Source organism: Leiobunum rupestre, chromosome 3, assembly GCF_980474605.1.
Source record: "Leiobunum rupestre chromosome 3, qqLeiRupe1.1.hap1, whole genome shotgun sequence".
NCBI classification, from domain to species: Eukaryota; Metazoa; Arthropoda; class Arachnida; order Opiliones; family Sclerosomatidae; genus Leiobunum; species Leiobunum rupestre.
The window spans coordinates 52,259,773-52,280,734 of record NC_143386.1 but is presented as its reverse complement, the minus strand read 5'-3'; the positions used below and the strand labels follow the sequence as shown (position 1 = coordinate 52,280,734).

The 20,962-nt window shown below is 33.3% G+C and overlaps 3 protein-coding genes across 3 annotated transcripts; 2 read left to right on the top strand and 1 right to left on the bottom strand.

Moving 5' to 3' along the window:
- Nucleotides 1-936: 936 nt before the first annotated feature.
- On the bottom strand, nucleotides 937-2,088 carry LOC149952560 (sulfotransferase ssu-1-like). Its single transcript, XM_090170203.1, has one exon. The coding sequence runs from the start codon at nucleotides 2,052-2,054 to the stop codon at nucleotides 1,080-1,082; it is 975 nt and encodes a 324-aa protein (XP_090026329.1). The 5' UTR covers nucleotides 2,055-2,088; the 3' UTR covers nucleotides 937-1,079.
- A 1,581-nt stretch (nucleotides 2,089-3,669) lies between these two features.
- Nucleotides 3,670-7,674, top strand: LOC149952559 (uncharacterized). Its single transcript, XM_090169758.1, has 4 exons — nucleotides 3,670-3,918; nucleotides 5,585-5,982; nucleotides 7,056-7,231; nucleotides 7,301-7,674. Exons 1-4 carry the CDS (start codon nucleotides 3,670-3,672, stop codon nucleotides 7,444-7,446), a joined length of 969 nt encoding a protein of 322 aa, XP_090025884.1. The 3' UTR covers nucleotides 7,447-7,674.
- A 340-nt stretch (nucleotides 7,675-8,014) lies between these two features.
- Nucleotides 8,015-16,080, top strand: LOC149952558 (uncharacterized). Its single transcript, XM_090170202.1, has 2 exons — nucleotides 8,015-8,295; nucleotides 15,172-16,080. The coding sequence occupies exons 1-2, from the start codon at nucleotides 8,197-8,199 to the stop codon at nucleotides 15,835-15,837; spliced, it is 765 nt and encodes a 254-aa protein (XP_090026328.1). The 5' UTR covers nucleotides 8,015-8,196; the 3' UTR covers nucleotides 15,838-16,080.
- The last annotated feature ends 4,882 nt before the right edge of the window (nucleotides 16,081-20,962 follow it).

The window sequence follows — 20,962 nt, the reverse complement described above, 5'->3', positions numbered from 1 at the left end:
AAAATTGACAAACTTGCGGAAAAAGAGGGACACACCATATTGAGGTTGCCACCTTACCATTATGAACTAAATCTTATAGAACTTGTGTGGAGCCAAGTAAAGGGGTATGTCGCTGCCAATAACACAGCATTTAAGTTGGCAGATGTGAAGAAACTATTTGAAGGAGTTATTCTCGTAACACCAGAAAATTAGCTGCATGTGAAAATCATGTTGTAAATATCGTAGAGGAAACATTTTGGGAACTTGATGGTATGATTGATCAAGTTGTCAAACCTTTCATCATTATTGGCAATTCAAGCGACAACACAGACGACAGCACCACAGATGAAGAAATGATCAATTAATTATCCATTAAATCAGAGAATTAAATTTATTTATTTTATTAAACTATACGTTTTATTTTTTTGCCGAATACTGGTATTTGGTTATTATAAAGCGATATTGTGTTTTAAAAAAAATATTTGAAAAATGTCATGAAAATGAAGTGGAATAAAATTTAATTACCTTATCAGAAAACAACATAAATCGTCAAATTATTTTGCATATGTGATTAAAAGATCTATCGAAGAAAATTTTAGAAGCAATCGTTGAAAAATTTTCAGTTTTGTGAAAGTTTTCGGTTCAGTGCTGTGTAAGTTTTATTTAAAAGTCGCGCCGCACCAAAACTTCGCGGATGATGTTTTGGTAAAATGCCGACCGTTTAGTAGCCCCAGGTAACATTGATTTCTAGTAGGTACTAGGTCAGTATTATATTTGATCTAAAGAGCACAATTTTAATCTAGGCCTATTGTTTAAAGTAGAAATAAATTAAATTAAGTTTATAATAATTTAATTATTTAATTTATAAATAAAAATACATTTTTAATTCTTTAATACACTTTATTCAGTATTGTACTACATATTGGGTTATACATGAACAGTCGAGCCAAATTTCAGAAAATGCTGCACTACTGGTCAGCAAAATATAATCATTCCAAGTTCAACTCAGGCTTTATATGTGCTGGAAACGTTTATCAAATAAACCGGGAAAAATTCTTCAGGAAAATTCAGGACAAAATAATTTAAGCTTAAAAGAAACATTAAATACAACCATTCGCCCGCCAAAAATCGTACACTTCAGTTCCACCAATCTTCATCTTAATTAAATCATCCAAGATGTTGTTTTGCTCAACGGTTAATATATTTTTCCAATCACCCACAATGCCTTTACGCACAAAAGATGGCGGTCCTTCGTCGAAGTTGGAAATGTTGTCATTGAATACCTTAATGGCTGCTTTCGCGTCATCACTTAGTTCCGCGCATTCTTCCTTTGGTTCATCAAACGACACTGCTTTTACGGAATCCCGTATGATGGCGTCGGTGGTTTTCTTCATGTAATCGAAACTACTATAATTTATTATATCTTGGAAAATCTTCTGATCCTGCAACATATCCTCGTATTCAGGACCCATGAATGTTGCTATATCATTAATCGCTGTCTTAACGTCCGATTTCAAATTCTCGTAGTACAAAAATAACACATTCGAATCATTGCGATGTCCGTACCAGGAGGTGAGATGGTCGAAATAGTCGTTGTACAGAACCTCGCCTTGGATAAATAGTGAAAATAGGGTATCGAATGTGCCATCTTTGAACCCGTAAATGTCGTGCTTCATGAAATGGTACAGAGACACCAAACAATCTTTGGGGTTTCTTACTACGCAGATGTACTTGGCAAAGGGAGATTTCGGTGCGTCTTCGTACTGAAAATGAACCTTGTAGCATCTCGGCGCTTTCATATTAATCAAAGCTTCCGGGCCCAACATATCCAGGAAGGGACAAGCGCTGTAAAATTCAGCCCCGTTTCGCGGTGGTCGTCCACGATTCTTCAACAGAGTTATAATTTGTCCGACAAAGTTGGTACCAGATTTTGGGTAAGTGCAGAGCACCATATCACCCGGATTTGGCACGAACTTCAAACAGTCGATTATTCTTTCGTCAGACAACTGCCGTGGCACAATAATTCCATTGACCTTTTTCATATTTGGTACGATTTGATGCTCGCTTACAGACATACTTGGAAATTGATTACAAGCTACTACTAAAAATAACAGCAAACACTGAAAAAACCTTACTTATTTAAGATATATAAACTTAGTAATCGCAATAGTCGCGTTATTTGATTAATCTTAAAATAACTTCTACGACAATTAAATAGAAGAAGGTTCTTATAACATTGAAAATTGACCGATTAGTTTCTTGAAAACGACGAATTTGTGCACTTGTAATGATTAGAACTATTCTACGAAATTAGATAAAGCATCGAACATTGAAAAGCTCTTCTTTATTGAAAGATATTTATTATCAAGGCCAACGATGGCGGTCTTATCGGCTTGTCTAATCAGAATGAAAGAAGAAACTATGAACGAAAGAATTACGATCGATAAACTTATAATAGTGAGTGTTCGTAGGATAAATAATAGAGATTAGGTTAAATAGCTCTGCAACAATAAATCTACTTCAATAATGCTACAAGTTTTATTTATACGTTTTCTAGTGTGGGCTTAACCTGTCTAATTCAAAGCTTTATTAAGAAAAAATTAAAATTTTATGGTCTAAGTTGAGTTCTAAAAGTTGAGCAAAGTCAAAATCATATTAGGAGCCCATCAAGATGGAGAACTCATGACAAAATTGTAGCGTGCGAAGCGCCATCGGTTGCGATTACTATGCACCACAATTTTGATGGAAATAGACCAATTACCTATCTTAACAATTTGAAACTAAATGAGCACGATAGCCCAGTTAAAAAATAAAGAAGTCAGAGCGAATATTACGAGGTAAACATTTTATCAGTTACCCTTAAAGCATAAACCAACGTTATAGAAAAGAAACAAGTCGGTGGCAACCTCCAGCCTGGCTCCCTTTTGTTTCTTCGCCCGTTTTTAATTCTTAACGATGAACTTAGGTTAAAACGCGCTTTAAGAGTAATAGAATAATTTTGAGAAATTTAACACAAATCGCAAATTTCATTATCCCCGCCTCTTCCGTATACCTTGTGATGGCGGATCCGCCCAATCCAACCCTTTTTCTGGAAATTCAAAAACAAAAACTCGAATACAATTATATTCTCAAAATATTTCTATACGAATCGGAGTGATTTTGTCTAAGAATATTTAATAATTACTAGGCAAATAAACAATTATACGTTTTAATTTCCAATTATATTTTGATCAACGGAAAAATATTTATTTCGTATGAGTAACTCTCAGCACTTATCCAAGTGCTACATATTTTTTTCTTAAGGAAAAGCTCATTTGATATAATAGATATCGAAAAACGTAATCGAAAAGTCGTAGAATACAACTTTAGTCTACGTGTACTTATTTTAAATAAATAACACAATTCTTGTAACAAACATTGTGGCTTCCGTACTATCAGCTTCAAAGTTGGGTAAGGCTGTGAAACAGAACTTTGTTTCCTTTAAGCCAGTTATTGTGAAATCCGCTTTTTATAATTCCAAGGAGAACGCGACGTTACATTTCCGGATTCATTTTGATATTTATTCCGAAGACTTATTAGCGGCTTATGTCGAAATAGCGGCTCATAGAAAACATTTACCGATTTTAAAGCTACGTATAAATATATCATTAGTCACTTAAAGGTGCTTTCAAACTTAGATTGTAAAACGCCATGTCTTTAAAGTTGTACCTGGTCCTATTAATAGCGGTTGGAGGTCAAGGGTCAATGGCCCAGACGTGCAGATATAAAGAAGATAATCACGATATAGTGTGCGAGGGTATTTCAAATCCGAGTGAGTTGGAGAATCAACTGCAAGACCCTTTGAAACGTACTAAGTTCGATACGTTTATCAAGTTCAAACATTTCAATGACATGCAATGTTTAGCGTCTCCCGCCATTTTCAAAGGAAAAGGCATCTATGTAAGTATTTCCTTTTCTCCACTTCAGTACATATTGTAGTGGCATCTATGACATTTTTTGGAAGCACAAACTATTTAAGTTCTATTGAAACGGGAAAAAGAAAATTATAAACAAAGCGTTTCTGATAGTAGATGGCGCTACAGTCAGTGCGCTGGCACATAACGTGTTACTGCAGTGGTATTTTCGGTAAATTTGGCGTTTTAATTTCTGCTAAATATCTACCCACATTTTGTGGTGGCTTATACTTTTTTAAGCTTTAACAAACATTTTGGCAATATGACGGCCGAATACTTGCCGATTTTTCTAAATAATTCTTTTTTTCGCCAATGACATTAACAGGGCCACATCACCGATTGTATAATCAGGTTGAAAATCCCGAAACGCATCCCATTTCTTACCTCGTGACAGTAGATCCAGTTAATAGTTCTTTTTGTTTCTTACGTTATAGTCTCTTATTTTAAGAAGCAGTGGCGGCGTAAGGGGGGGCGAGGGGGGCGGTCCAGGGTAGCCAGGGGGGACATCGGAGGAGTGCAAATCAGAACGATTAAACTTGAAGAATGATTTTGGGCTCGAGGGGGGGGGAGTGTGCAAAACGAAGGACCCCTGAAAACTTCTGCACGGTCCTGGAGGGTGTCACAAAACATTGCCGCCCCGGGGACCCAGCCTTCTTAAGCTGTCTTGTGACTTTTTTACTTTTTATTTATTTCATTTTATAGAAACAACATTATATTTTAGCATTTTCAGAGCCGTGTTTCCGGAGCTCACGCCTTAAACTAGATCAAATTAGGGTGTAGTAATAAGTACTAAATAAATCGGATTAATTTAAAACATAATTAACATTTTGATTAATAACTTGAAGGGTATCAGAAGTATTTTTTAGGTTCTTAGTTACGATGGAGAGAAGGGCGTAGAAGTAATTCCTCCTTTTCTTTTATATCATGAGCAAGATAAAGTTTTAGTACTGTACCGCTTCTCGTTTTAGTAAAATAGATTTATTGATAAACCAAATCAAACATATTTATTCGAAGGAACAGTTACCTTAAAAGGCGGGTTCGTGCCACGTCAATCTATAACAAAAACTTTTTAATTTTTCTCTGCTGACATAAAGGAAAGATCGTCTGCCTCGTATAGTAAGGCGGAACATATTGGGCTGTTATTGTTCAAAACCTCACAAGAACTAACTCGGGGGATTTTAACCTAAATTATATTTCAAATATAAAATAAATTGTAAAAAATTATTATAATTTAAGTTATTATCCAATTTATAAACGAGCCAATCAACGAGTGGGGTACTTTAATGTCCCGCCTTTTGGGTCAAAATGTAGCGTAAGCATCTTGTTTTGATTTTGACGCTAGCGACATCGGTTGAAAAAAGAGCTATTTCTCTAAATTTTGTTGACCTATGAAACTTAAGATAGCTTTAATAGCTTTCCTTTGATGCATTATTTGGATATTCAAAAATGAATTTCCTTCTAAGAATTCTTACATATGGTGAAACAGGATTTTAATTTTTAGCAAAATGGGTTTTGGAAAGCGTTCTAGCTATTGGAGATAAATTGAATTAAGAAATTTAAGTTTGTATTTGTATGGGGAATACTTTCGAACACGAGCTCTCGGTGTATTTAGTTGACAGATGTGATATAATATATGTATTTTAATGCAACAGAGACTTGAATTGGAAAATTTTTCGTTGCGCTCTTGGATTTGTCCAGAATACAAAGGTGAAAAATCTGGATTCAGGAATGTAGGACAATTGGCATTATCAGGGATGAAAGGATTGGAGGATTGGAACTGGAGTGACGTAAACGAGTATACTGGAAAATCCGTGACCAGATTCGTTTTAAGTGACGGCAAGTCGGTTCGTCTGACGTCGCGGATGAAAGACTTTTACGGACAAAATGTCAAAATTATCATCATAGCTTCTGTCGAAAACCTTCAACTGGATGATAAGTCCTTGGAATGTATCGACTGTAGCATAATCAGGATTCTCCACTCAAACATCCGTAACTTGCGAAAAGAAATCTTTGGATCGGGTCTAACTAGATTGCGGCATTTAAGTATCGAGTAAGTAAGTTTTAGGATCTATGGGCTTGAAAATATTCCTGTTTGGAGATAGCCTCTGAACGAGTACAATAAAATGTTATCAAGTTAATAGTTCTGAGCAGAGACCAAAACGGAATAGCTGGCTGTTACCGAAATAGTGATACAACCGTTTAACCGATTCGGTTCGGATACAAATTATCCATTTCTAACTATTAATAGGACTTAACTACGGATACTGATTTTACTCAGTTTTTACTGATAATTAAAAAAAAAACATTATTTTCTTAGCGCTATCGATCGGTAATACCTTAAAATATGGTATACGCCAAGTTTTTAAATTAATCATTAGTTCTGACTGAAAGTACTTAATGAAAATCGAGAACTTACAATTGATAGTAGATTAATAATTTAAACAGAAGGCAGAATGAAAGGTTGGTGAACTATAATTTGTTCATAAATACAATCGTCCGTATGATCATTGAATTGCTACAATTATTTAATAATTTGCTGTTATCTCTAAAAGTATGGTTACACAAATATAAAACGTTACCTCAATTTTTTTTAAAGATCGCGAGTTGTTAAAGGTATAAAGGCGTGAAAAACTACGCTCAAACGGCACCTTGACAGTGTGAAAATGGGAAAAATAAGGCAGGATATTTTTCTAAAGGATTTAACCTGTAGCGCTGGCGTGCTACGTTAGAAGTATTAGCTTCAGATACATTATGCAATCCGAGCACGCTCTGCCTTTACCGTTTTCCAATGTTTCTTTTGTTGTCCTTTAATGAACCACAAATGAGCGTTTTACCTCGGTACCAGAAAGATAAACATTTTCGGCAATTTTTAAGGGTAGATATCGTAAAACAGGTCCTTTTTATTTAACCAGTTTTTCTTTGTAACTTAGTTATGTATATTGTGTTACAGAAAAGAGCAGCAGGTCTCATAGTTTGGAATTCCGAATGCAAATTTCGTACTTTTGAGACATTTTTAAAATTTGAACGGATGATAACAAATTGAAATATATATCTTCACAGGTTTTTTAAATGTATGGACATTTCAAAATTTAGGTAATAATTTGGGTACTATAAATTTTACAGCGGATGCAATATTGAAAGTCTCCCAAAAGATCTTTTTCGCAATATAAACTACACTGGTCCATCATACGATCGTACCTTCGAATTGCTGCTTCGAGCGAATCCCCTCGTAACAATCTACCAAGAAACGTTTCAGCCGTTGATGAACACTTTCGATCAAATCAAAATCATCTTCTACAGTAAGACCATACATCTATTGTTAACTTCGATTTCATTTTAATATTTAAACTTTTATTATTAAATCCTAGACAAAAAGGGAACTTTTAAATGTAACTGCGACCTCCGATGGCTCTCCAATCAAAAGTTCGATGTCCTTCGTTTCAAATGTGCCAATGACCAAGGCTCAAACATTAATCTGGAAGATTTTTTTCAATCAAAGCAGTGTTCCCACTAATTACTGTGTCCCTCAAAGATATAATAGCGTTAGTCTCCTAGGCACCAATTTAGGATCTAGACGTCCCTAGGCTTCGCTTAGTTCAGTTCAGTGTTAACTGAATAGAAAGTTGTGTGATTTTATGTAACATTTCTAAATCCTGTTTTAGTATATATTCCCTTTAAGAATATTGCTCTTTGAAACAAAATGTAGTTTTTGTCTCATTTCACCCCTTTGTTGCTAATCAAATTAAGAAGTCAATTTAAAGTACTGGATTAGAATTTTTCAATTATATTACAAAATATTTTTAGAAGGCTTTGTTCCGGAATTAAAGATAAAAATGTTTTTCGTTTAAATTAAAAAAATGTCTTTACACCGGAAGGTGCTCTCGCATAGATACATGTAGTAGCATCCTGCTTGACTAATGTTTCTTAGAATTCTTCTTGATAAGGCCTAACAACGATAAGAGCACGTGAGCTTGCATCCTAATGTACGAGGTTTTAATATGCAATTTCATTTATCGCATGAAACTAAGCTCCGTATATTTTCTTTAAGAAATGATTATACATAGGAAATTTCACGTTATCTATTTTTTCCGAATGAAATTTCACAATTATTCGTTTTCCTAAAAACATTTCGCGATAAATTCCGTTGATAATATGAAAATGTACTCAGCTGCATTTATAATAATACATAAAGAACGAAACATAAGTCGTCTCACAACCTTAGAGATCAACAATATCATAATTTCATAGTCTGGAAGGGTTAAAAATGGAAATGGTTAGCGGCTCGGGAGGTCCGATTGATGACATGGAACCGCTACACATCGTCGCTGATCGCAAGAACGGCCGAATTCGGAAAAAAATAAAGGTAAAGGAATTTTATTCCATTTCTTTTGACTTTGGAGTAAAAATAGTAGTTCCTATCACTTGAAAAAAAAAACTGACCAGCAAATAGATTTTGCGACAGCAGCGCTGCTTCGGCGGAGTTCGCGGAGAATTTCCGAAACTCCCGTAACACGTAGCCTTCTACAAAGCAGAACCCATAACAAACACTTAGCAAATGCACGCGGAACTATAGAGTGATATATCCAGGTGGGACTACTATAATTTATCCAAGTTTAGACTTTGTCGCAGGCCCGTCTTAAGACGTTTTGGGGCCCTGGGCTAAATTATTTCTTAAGACCGTTGCGATCCCCAACGGTCAGCCTTTGTATGTCCGTTGTCTAAATTCAACTACGCAATAATCAAACCAAAACTTTTAATTTCAAAAGTATAACATAGGCCTACTGAAAATAAGATTTTTACTGACACTGACTCGCTGTTAGGTCTTAGAAATTGTAGGTACCGTATGATACGCGATGAGTCAAATTACTTTAGACGTATCTGAAAGATACATAATATTAAATGAGCATAAATAATATTTAACCAACTAAAACCTTATCCTTAGAGTAGAGGCGGTATGGCTGGACTTTCCGGAGCCCCAAAACTGGCTGGGGGCCCTGGGACAGCCCATTTAGCCCATTCCTTAAGACGGCCCTGCTTTGTCGCTCACCTTACAATGATTCTAGAAGATGATTTTGCAAAAATCCTCCGAAATGCCTACCGTGACTGTACGATGACTCATCTTATGGGCTCCTACTCTTTTGCTTTCTACCTTTTTTAGTATTTAAATTCACTACCTACGTAATTAATCAAGGTCCGTGCATGCTGGTCGCCGCAAATTCTCGCTAGGTGCCCATGTACGTCGAATCTTCTGCCTAGGCCGGGTCAATGGTGAAGGCCATGGTGATTAAAACACGTAGGTAGTGACTAAATCGCAGCTTCGTAGGACAGCGTTTAAAGAACTAAAGACATTTTTTAGACATAAATTTTGCTTTTGTTACCATGGTTATTTTAAGTTAATTTTTAAGCATTTTTCTTATAAATCTCAATATTTATATTACATTATGTTAACGGCAGACATATAGACAATAAAATAACCCCCTTTTATCTCTCGATACTACAAATTTTTACCTAGATGGCCCTAGCTACGCGGGACTCCCATTTTAGATGGGAATACGGAGAAGGGTACCGTTGGCAACCGTGTTTTTAGTAACGAAGCGTTGAGGTCTAATCGAATGTACAGTATGATTACTTTTAATAACCATTAAACTATTTTAACTTAACGAATGACGTATCTTAATTGACTACGAAACTAGCGTTAACAATTACTTTAAAATCGAAAGATTTTTATAAAAATGATTTATTACGTAGGTATTGGTAGAGTCGAAGCTTTGGTCATATTTTAAATATGATTGCGAAATCTAACTCATTTATAGGTTAAAAATTTAAAACAAATTTTTGCATACAATGAAATTACAACATCTGAATATTGGATTAATATCGCATTTATAATTGACAGGTTAGATTTGCACCATAAATATGCTAGAAAACGTATAGGGGACCTTATAAAAGGTGCAGACTGTAAGCACAAAAGTACGGTTACAGTCTTCTACAAGTTCCCTTCGTGGGATAGGAGGGAAAGATCAAAATAGAGAGGCAATTTACTCTGTTTCGTTTCAGTTAGTTGAAGGTTGATACACTGGAAATTGGGCAGAGGGGGAATGAATGGGGAAAGCAGTCTCTAACTGATTTTGCTTCACCGGGTATTTCCCCCGATTCCCTGTGTTCGGTCACTGACTTTTCCCTCTTTTGTGTTGCAGGGGACTCATGGTTTATTTCTAATTATAACAAAATCAGTTATTCGAACTGATAAACAGTTTAGAGGTCGTTTTAGCTACAGCCTTAAATTTTAATTTATATGTCAAGTTAATTACAATAATATTTAAGTATATTATTGTGAACAACAATGACGTCATTCGGCCTTTCAAATCACGGTTCACTGCTCCTCCATTTTTAACACAATATTGTTGGTCACATTTGCTCCACATAGATTTGCATATTTATAATTATTTTAATCCCCACACGCGTAACATTTAAAATATTTAAATTTATTATTATTATTATGTTTTATTTATTAATTACAATGACATCCAACAAAAAACAAAATAATTATAATAATAAATTTAATGAAAATAATTATAAATAATTAAATATGCATACCTTTGTGGAGCAAATGTGACCAAAAATATTGTTTCAATACTATAATCTGTTCGAACGTGCCCACGTTAAGTTGACGTGTCACCAAATCCCACGTTCAAAGCCGCATTAAAAAGCACCCTAAACAATTAAGCAGGTTTTTTGGGCGGAGGAAAATTCGACCTCTAAATATACATCGTGGCACGATGTATATTAGATAAAATCTGCGTTTACGCACAAGGGCATATTGAAAAGCAGATAAATTTCGCGAAAAGGTATAAAAGCCCATAATAAAAAGGGGGTGCCAAAAGCTAAACCCTAACAAATTTAAAGTAATGGTAAAACTTACGAAATCCTCGGACCTATGCGTCTTCGAGAATAATATGAAAACACGAAACTCGGACCTAATAGATCTTCGAGTCAAAAACCAATGAAAATGGAATTAAAATAGTCAGAATTTCCAACGGTCCAAAAGTGGTTTTGTTAACTTAAACAAGGTGGCAAGCCAAAATATACCTCTCCTCGGAAGAATCGTCCCTAGCGGTATTAATTTCTCGAGATGACCCTAAAAGATAGATCTCCGCAATTCAGAGTTATTTACTAAAAACGTAATCCAGGTTCAATCCCGCCCGGTATAAAATTTTAATAATAATTAAAATAATTGAGACGAAAAAACCGAGTATAATTTTTCAGAATATTATAAATTAAGTAGTTACAACAGTGAGTTAGACGTACTAAAACAATGCACAATTGAATTTAACCCTATTTACGGTACAAGTTTATCAGTTAAATATAATACGAAGCCAATTTTAATGAAAGAAATATCTACAGAGGGTATTTGTATTTTTCTCGCTTACGAAATACTTGCCGCATCTTTAACGCTCATTTTATTTCAAATTAAACATCTTAATCAGTCGAGAAAACGTTTAAAATAAATTTCGAAGTAATGACGACCCAGTTTAAAACCAGACCAACATAAGTGTAAGCGCACGATGTATACAACTCGATAAAAATATACGACTGAAAAAACGAAATAAAATACAAAAAAAAACGAAAGATATTTAAATTTAAAAAAACTGATCCTAATAAAACGTGAAAATACCCTCCACGTCACGCACATTCGAAATACGCAGTAGTAACGTTATACTATATCCAGTTTAACGAATAGAAAAATACACAATAACAACCCAATCAATCAGACTTCAGAAACAAAACTCATAGAAAAATATTATAACGCAGTCAAGTAATAAATTAGTTCAAATACTTAGAAATCAAGCAATAGAAAATATAATATCAAGAAGCGCAACACCTAAACATTCACAAATACGATTTTTCACGTTATTATAATGAAACCGGATAAGCTTTTGGGCACGACTTACGCTCTTAAAGGTTCCTCTAAGACTGGACGATTTTTCGGGGAAAAGGAAATAAACTTAAAAAAAGTAGATACAAATATAAGACAGAAAAAACCAACAATACCAAAGATTAGACAAACAAGATTAAATCAACATAATTTCATTCGTAAAAAAACCAGATTACGCCTTCATAAATTCATTCATAAAAAAATTCAAGACTTTATTACATATTATGCTTACGATGAGTGTCTTATTTTCAGTGAAGCTAAGCAGGTATCGGTGGTTCGGTGATAGAGCGCTCGACTGCCAAGCCGAATGGCCTGGGTTCGAAACCTGGGTGGCGCATTTGTTTTTAATCAATAGAGAAAACGCTAAATTAGAATTTCTACGATGCAATAATTCCAATTTCAATTCCATTTAAATTAAACCAAAATTTCCTACTCTATTAAATACGCTTCCGATAAAGCTGAAGGTCTAATTTTCAATGAAGCGGAACAAGTATAATAATAATAATAATCAGCTAGGCTAATACCCAAGGCACCACCCTAGGCCTAAGTCATCGAGTGACTTTTAAAGCCTTTTTAATTCAGGTGGCCGGGTTACAATGCGTAGGAGGGTGGTGGCAAGCCCTGCAAGCCACGCGAGCCAAAAGCTCCCTACACTAACTATTACCGTTAACCTCAACAAGTTTTTATGGAAGGGGAAACCGAAGATCTCGGGGGAAAACCCCTTAAACCAGTGGGGAGAGAACTTGCAAACTCAACGCAGAAGGAGTTGTTCCGAGTTTTCACCCAGTGCCACAAGCTGGGATCGAACCCGGCTCCTCTTGCTGCGAGGCGAAAGTGCTAACCACTCCGCCACCCCACCTATTTGTGGTTATGTGGTAGAACGTCCGCCTGTCTAGCAGGAGGTCTCGGGTTCAAATCCCGCCTGGTGCGACCGCAAATAGATACTAAGACGAACAATTGGTGGAAACCCTGCCATTGGAAGTTGAGAGGTTGACACAACACTCAGCACTCGGTCCGTCCCAAAAGTCAATACGAAATAGAATAAATGTTTAATTAAATATAAGATGAATATAATTTATAAATATAAGATTAATATAATTTATAAATATAAGATTAATATAATTTATAAATATAAGATTAATATAATTTATAAATATAAGATTAATATAATTTATAAATATTTAATTAAATATAAGATTAATATAATTTATAAATATTTAATTAAATATAAGATTAATATAATTTATAAATATTTAATTAAATATAAGATTAATATAATTTATAAATATTTAATTAAATATAAGATTAATATAATTTATAAATATTTAATTAAATATAAGATTAATATAATTTATAAATATTTAATTAAATATAAGATTAATATAATTTATAAATATTTAATTAAATATAAGATTAATATAATTTATAAATATTTAATTAAATATAAGATTAATATAATTTATAAATATTTAATTAAATATAAGATTAATATAATTTATAAATATTTAATTAAATATAAGATTAATATAATTTATAAATATTTAATTAAATATAAGATTAATATAATTTATAAATATTTAATTAAATATAAGATTAATATAATTTATAAATATTTAATTAAATATAAGATTAATATAATTTATAAATATTTAATTAAATATAAGATTAATATAATTTATAAATATTTAATTAAATATAAGATTAATATAATTTATAAATATTTAATTAAATATAAGATTAATATAATTTATAAATATTTAATTAAATATAAGATTAATATAATTTATAAATATTTAATTAAATATAAGATTAATATAATTTATAAATATTTAATTAAATATAAGATTAATATAATTTATAAATATTTAATTAAATATAAGATTAATATAATTTATAAATATTTAATTAAATATAAGATTAATATAATTTATAAATATTTTATTAAATATAAGATTAATATAATTTATAAATATTTAATTAAATATAAGATTAATATAATTTATAAATATTTAATTAAATATAAGATTAATATAATTTATAAATATTTAATTAAATATAAGATTAATATAATTTATAAATATTTAATTAAATATAAGATTAATATAATTTATAAATATTTAATTAAATATAAGATTAATATAATTTATAAATATTTAATTAAATATAAGATTAATATAATTTATAAATATTTAATTAAATATAAGATTAATATAATTTATAAATATTTAATTAAATATAAGATTAATATAATTTATAAATATTTAATTAAATATAAGATTAATATAATTTATAAATATTTAATTAAATATAAGATTAATATAATTTATAAATATTTAATTAAATATAAGATTAATATAATTTATAAATATTTAATTAAATATAAGATTAATATAATTTATAAATATTTAATTAAATATAAGATTAATATAATTTATAAATATTTAATTAAATATAAGATTAATATAATTTATAAATATTTAAAATTATGTAGAATAAGTTATAGTATAACGTCGTAAAGGACATTCGCCAAAGCTGAAAAATGCCGTAGCTTAGCAAGCGTCTCTGACACGCAGAAGACCCGGGCTCGATTCCCGGCCGGCGCCAATAAATCGAATATTGACATTAAGACGAATACCGTGTACAACTGGTGGAAACCCTGCCATTGGACGTTGAGAGGTAGCATTACACTCAGCACTCGGTCCGTCCCAAAGTCATTAAGAAGAAGTTGGAGAGAAAACGCCCGTACAAACACAACAGACTCAACATCCACAACCATCATCACACAAACACAACAAACTCAACACCTACAACCGTCATAACACGAACTCAAGATTCTCACCCTACACATAAACATTACAATAACGAAATATCCAATCAAACTGAATTAAAACTGTCGCGACGGTGAGCGTTGACGAAAAAAAGACAATCCAAACCAAACCCAGCCGAAAATCAATCCGTTAACGCTCACCGTCACACGGTGGTTTTGCTAACCCTTCGAGAAACTGCGAATGCAGAAATTTCGAGAAGCTGTGTACGCAATGATTACCCTTTGCCCCGAAAATGCAAACGCGTTCGCAGGCCTGACAGACAGACCCACCCACAGACAGACATACAGACACGGTGATTGTATAACCCCTCCTAGGGGACTTTGTCCCCTCGGAGAGGTAAAACGTAGCGAAAGGAGTCGAGTTCGAGGGGTGGGGTTAAGCTACATTTTGTCTTTCTTATTTTAAAAACATCTTTCTTGGAAAATGTTTAATATTTGGCCGTTTGTTACTTACAATACTTTGCATTACATTTCAGATAGGATCAGGGCTTGTGGTAGCAGTATTGGTAACTGTTATGTTTCTTTTCTTGATTTCCGAATATTACAAATGCAAGCACCACAACAAACATCACACGCATAAGCCGAAATTAGCCACGGAAATCTGGGAAAATCAGTGGTACGTCATCATGTCCCACGACAACAAAAGCGCCTGGGACGTTCACAAACTACGCAACGATAACCAAACTGCCTTAGTTGTTAATCACTACAGTCGTAATTCGCACCATCATCAGTTCCGCTTAATTCAAATGACTGAAAACGGACCGAAAGGGTTTCCCAAGTATTTCATTCAAAACAGGAAAAACAGCACTCTTATTTCTATTAACGACGCGCCATCTGTGGTTAATTCTAAGAGTTACAACGCGACTTACTACAATCCAGTCGATATTGACCACTTGAACGTCTTTCTTGGATTTTTGTGGACAATCGAACCAGTGACGGGAATAAAGGGCGGGAAATGTTTTCGTATTCGAAACGCGGATTCTCAAAAATGTGCCGGAATAGTTGCGAAAAAAAGTGACACTGGTAAAACTCACCGAATAATCGGAGCTTACGAATGCGCCGATAATCACAATCAGTTTTGGAGTTTCGAGCAGATATCTCATGGTCGCGCAGTAACTGGGCACGTGATGGGCGTTCACTGACCATCAGTTGCCTAGCTAGTTACGTTTAGTGTATAGCATTCTCAGTAAAGTCGTTAGTGCAGGGAAAACCTTAAAAGCGGTAGAATCTATTTTCAGTTTGCAAAACATACACGGAGAAATACCAGATCTCTTTCAAACAATTAAAATATTTAAATTTAAAAATTTAAAAATATCAGGATAAAGCTTGCATTTTATTTAAAAAATCTTTCATACGAAATAAAGCACATATTTTTCTCCAAGAAATATTTGAGCTCTGGAAAGATTAAAATTTTGAATGAACTAGTCTAAACAATTTCAGAAAATTTAAACTTTTGAACTTATATTCTGTGTTCTCTGTTATTTGAGTTTTTCTTCACGTAGGGGTAAAATGAGTTAAATATGGACCGTGTTAGCAAAGGTTTTACTGGGTATGATAACTATGGAAATCAGGGTAAAACGCGAGAATAAAGAAAGCTGGAGAACATTGCTCTGGTTCTATTATGATATATTTATTACTGCGCATGCGCCAATCTACAGAGTTGGAAAAATTAAAAATTATATACAGGTGGTTTTTATTTTGCTCGAAAGGTTTATTGGTTTTTCAAAAACTGTAATCGCTAGAATAATGAAATTTTCATGGTTCGTTCTTCGAGAGGGGGACACTGTTTTCAAACTCATCGATTTCTGAAAATATTTTCACAATTTTCAAAATATTATTTTTCAACACTAGGCACTAGATCAATTGTGACAATGAGAAACTACTAGAGGGTCATCGCAAACGTACGAATATCATTAGTTCGATGAAAAAGCACTTATTTTTCCCTGAAAAGCTTGTCTTGAAAAATTGACAAGTTGGGCATACCAAAATACACTTTCAATTCTATGCGCCAGCCCGGCAATTGATGGAGAAGCCGGTACAAATTACCGAGGCCCGTACAAACTTTGGGGGCCCGCGTTTGATCCCTTCTACTATACTTCTCCCGCGAACCATTGTTATTGAAAAATATGGTAGCTCTTGGGGCCTGGAAGTATTGGTTTACCGGGGCCCGGGACCGCTCTAGGCGGCCCCGTCTATGCGGTTGCATACTTTTACTAGTAGTTTAGCCGGGTAGGGTAGCTCAAAACCATAGTTAAACGTTGGTTTGTTTCAAAAATTTGCAGGTGGTTTGGTTTTATTAAAATATTTTTTTCCCGACCCTGTTTGATTGCCATTTTTAAAGAGTCAATATGCAAATTATTAAAAAAAACTGCATTTCAAAAGAAGTATTTTTAATGATTTTTTATTGCAATTTTTTCTTATGAAAATAGCTGATGAATGATAATTTGATGAATTATTATAATGTTTATTCAATATCCAAATTCACCCAAAAACATAAAAGTTTGTAAACGATATCTAATTAGCAAACAATTTCCAAAGGTTCGTAACACGCAAATCTTATATCTTATATATAGTCCTCAATGTTTGTGTGTTTGTGGCCTCCTGTCCGATATCTATTTCTAATTAGTATAGCCAGGAATCCATACACCTACTGGGAATGCTTATCACGGCAGATTTTTGTCTCGATGTGCTTGACGTTATTTTGGACTATGTTAACTTAAAAAACAACTACGTGAGAGGGTAGCGTGCGTAAAGGGGATTTTTTCTATCGTAGTGATCTTACCATACGCGATACGGCAGGATAAGAATTCCAAGTAGAGGTATGGGTTCCTGGTATAGCCTATGACGCAATATATTTTATCCCATACTCACGCGCTACAAAATTGGGGTCACATTTTAGTGGTGAAAAAATTATATTTTGAAAATTGTTAAAATATTTTCAGAAATTGATGAGTTTTCAGAAAACAGTCCCTGGTATGAATAACGAACCATAAAAATTTCAATATTCTCGCGATTAAAGTTTTAACAAAAATTTACTTTTCAAGAAAAAAAACACCCTTTAGAAATACACATATTACACCGATAAGATCCTTTCACAGGAGAAACCCCTTTACAGGTCGATTTCCATGACCATGAAGCTTTACCGGATAGCATCAACAATCTGAAACGTATAGTCAAGGTTTATCAAATCTAGAAGGCTTGTGTTTCATGGGGTTATTCCCAGCGCATTATATTTCTGGAAAAATAATTTAATCTTAAACCAACAGTAAAATATAAGCAAGCAATAAAATACTCAAAACACAAGTTATATTTTTACACCAAGAATTTATATATTTGGCGAAATTTAAAGAATATATATTATTTAAATATTTTTCTAAATATAATTTGGGACCTTTAAACATCTTTCTTTGGTAACTTATATAATAATCAGCTAGGCTAATACCAAAGACACCACCGTAGGCCTAAGTCATCGAACGACTTTTAAAGCCTTTAATTCAGGTGGCCGGGTTGCAGTGCGCATGGGCACGTAACATTTTTAAATTTGTCTGGCCACGTCAAAACGAAACCTTCTTACGCATATTTCATGAAATTGAGTAAATAATCATTTTCTCCATATTTTTTTTCTTCAAAAAATGCCACAAACCACTCTTTGTCGTAAACAGCTGAAACATATATCGGCTGATGGAAATATCGAATAAAATAGCGGATTCGCTATCTTGAACTGCAGCCCCTTTAAACCGTGTATGAAATTCATCCATGGATAACCGATGCATATCAAGTTCCGTATTTGACTGCGGTACAAATTTATTGTGGACCGAGTGCCAACGGTTGTCGAAGCAAAGGAAAGTCGTTCTGAGAGATGGTCCCTGTGATTTTTCACATCGGTTTTTGAAGCATAAATAAACTTCACTGTACCTACTATACCGCCACTTGGACTTTTTCCGTGGCTAGTTGCAAAGTAATTCCAATCAGCAACCAAAACAAAATCTAACACATGATTGCAGAGGTTCAACAAGTTCTTACAAATTTTATATTGCGATGGAGCGCCATCATGGAAAAGTGGATTTGCTCCAAATTTGGAGGGAAATGTTGAAGCTCCATGGTCAGTTTCATCAGGCCCATCTCTACTATAGGGGCTAGATAGGGCTAAGCCCTGGGGCGCCGCGCAACGGAAGGTCGCCGTCTGGCCAATTATATATTTTTTTTATAATTTAATTGTAAAGTAGTCAATAAAGACCCGGCCATATAAAAATGGGCGCCTGATATTATTAGCCGAGGGGCGCCTGAAACGTATAGACGGCCCTGAGTTTCATCCCTTGCAATAAAACACGAGCATGACTTCTTGGAAAGTCTTCCTTTAATCTTCTTAAGTACAAGGTTTGTGTTTTAGCCACAAAGTGATGCTCAAGTGCTTTCTGGATTGATATCGAAAAGTTTTCGGAGAAGTCACTTACTGTCTGTTTGAGCTCTTGGAGCTTCGTTTGCCTATTTTTATTGATCCAAGGCTTGAAAATTATTAATCAAATAACAACAAACATTAGTGGAATAAAGTTTATTTATGCTTCAAAACCCTATGTGAGAAATAACAGTGACCAACTCTCAGAACGACTTCGACAATCGATGGCACTCTCTCACACCATAAATTGGTAATGCAGTCAAATAGTGAACTTGATACGCATCAGTTAGCATTTATGAATTTAATACACGGGTTAAAGTGGCTGCAGTTCAAGATAGCGAATCTGCTATTTTATTCGATGATATTTCCATCAGCCAATATGTTTCAGCTGTTTACGACAAAGAGTGGTTTGTAGCATTTGTTGAAGATAAAAACTATGAATAAATTTAATAAATTTCGTGAAATATGTAAAAGATAGTTGCGATTTTACGTGGTAAAACCAAATCTAAAAATGTCACTTGCTTTTGCAAAACAGTATTTGTACTTTAAAAGAAAGATGTATAAATGTCCAAAAATAAATTAGAAAAGATTTAAATTATAAATATTTTTAATTCGCCAAATATATAAATTTATGATAAAAAATTCCGCTGGTGTTTTGAGTATTATATTTCAAGCTTAATATTTTACTTAATAAATTCTATGGCTTAAGAATAAATTATTTTTAAAATCTAATGCGTGGTTTTTTTATATTTACAAAATTAAAATTTTGCATATTTATATAAATTTAAAAAATGGGCAAATTTTAGTTTTTATTAATAATCCAATAAATTCTACGTAATAGAAAAATAACGCTTTTCAAGCAATATCTCAGATTTAATTTTTCTGGCTGCCAATGGAAACCAAAACAAATATACGAAACGTTACTTATACCGTTAGAAAGATAAGGTCTGGAGGTAACGAAAAATGTGTTTTTTTTTTTAAATTTTTAAAAGTTGCACCACATGACGAAATACCCATTAGAATCAGACCCCCCGAAATGTTTTTTATTTTTTTTATTTTATAAATCAACTAAAATGTGTAAATTGTTTTTGAGATTTTATCCAGATTCCGTACTATACACTACATAATTAAGGAATGTTTGCAGTTGATAAAGTAAAAAAAAGTTATTAACACTTTAATCTTGGGGTAGAGATATCTCAAAAAACATAATTAAAATTCGGGGGTCTAGATAAATATTCTGTAACAAAATCATTTTCTTAAATTTTTCCCTAAAAATCGGTTATTGTTCCTCAATAGACGTACGGAACAAGTCTACAAATTTTCATAAAAATCGCTGGACCCATGATGGAAAGATTGGTTGAAACCCTATGGCATGGCCCTAGCATTAGCCGTATATGATTGAGCACTAACTTAAACATTGGTAAAGCCTTTAATTAATATATAACCCCGTGTATATTTAAATTTATGTGGTTCTTTTATGTCAAATATTTGCTGAGTTGGTTTTTTGTTTGTAGTTTCACGAAATAGCCTTATCTTAATAATAATAGTAATTAGCTAAGCTAATAACGATTAAATTAGGGCTATCGATTCTAACTTGAAGCCTTAAACTCAAGCTTTGAAATCTTCTGAATGTCTCTTCGTAAATATGTCCGGTAGGCCTACTTCTACGTCAATTGTTAACAGTAACTACTACTCCTATAACTGTACAAAGAGGAACTAAATTTTAATAGAGTTTAGCTGGAGTTATAAGGATAATAATAATATTTATAATCAGCTAGGCCAATACCCAAGGCACCACCATAGGCCTAAGTCATCAAGCGACTTTTAAGCCATTAATTCAGGTGGCTGGGTTACACTGCCTAGGAAGGTGG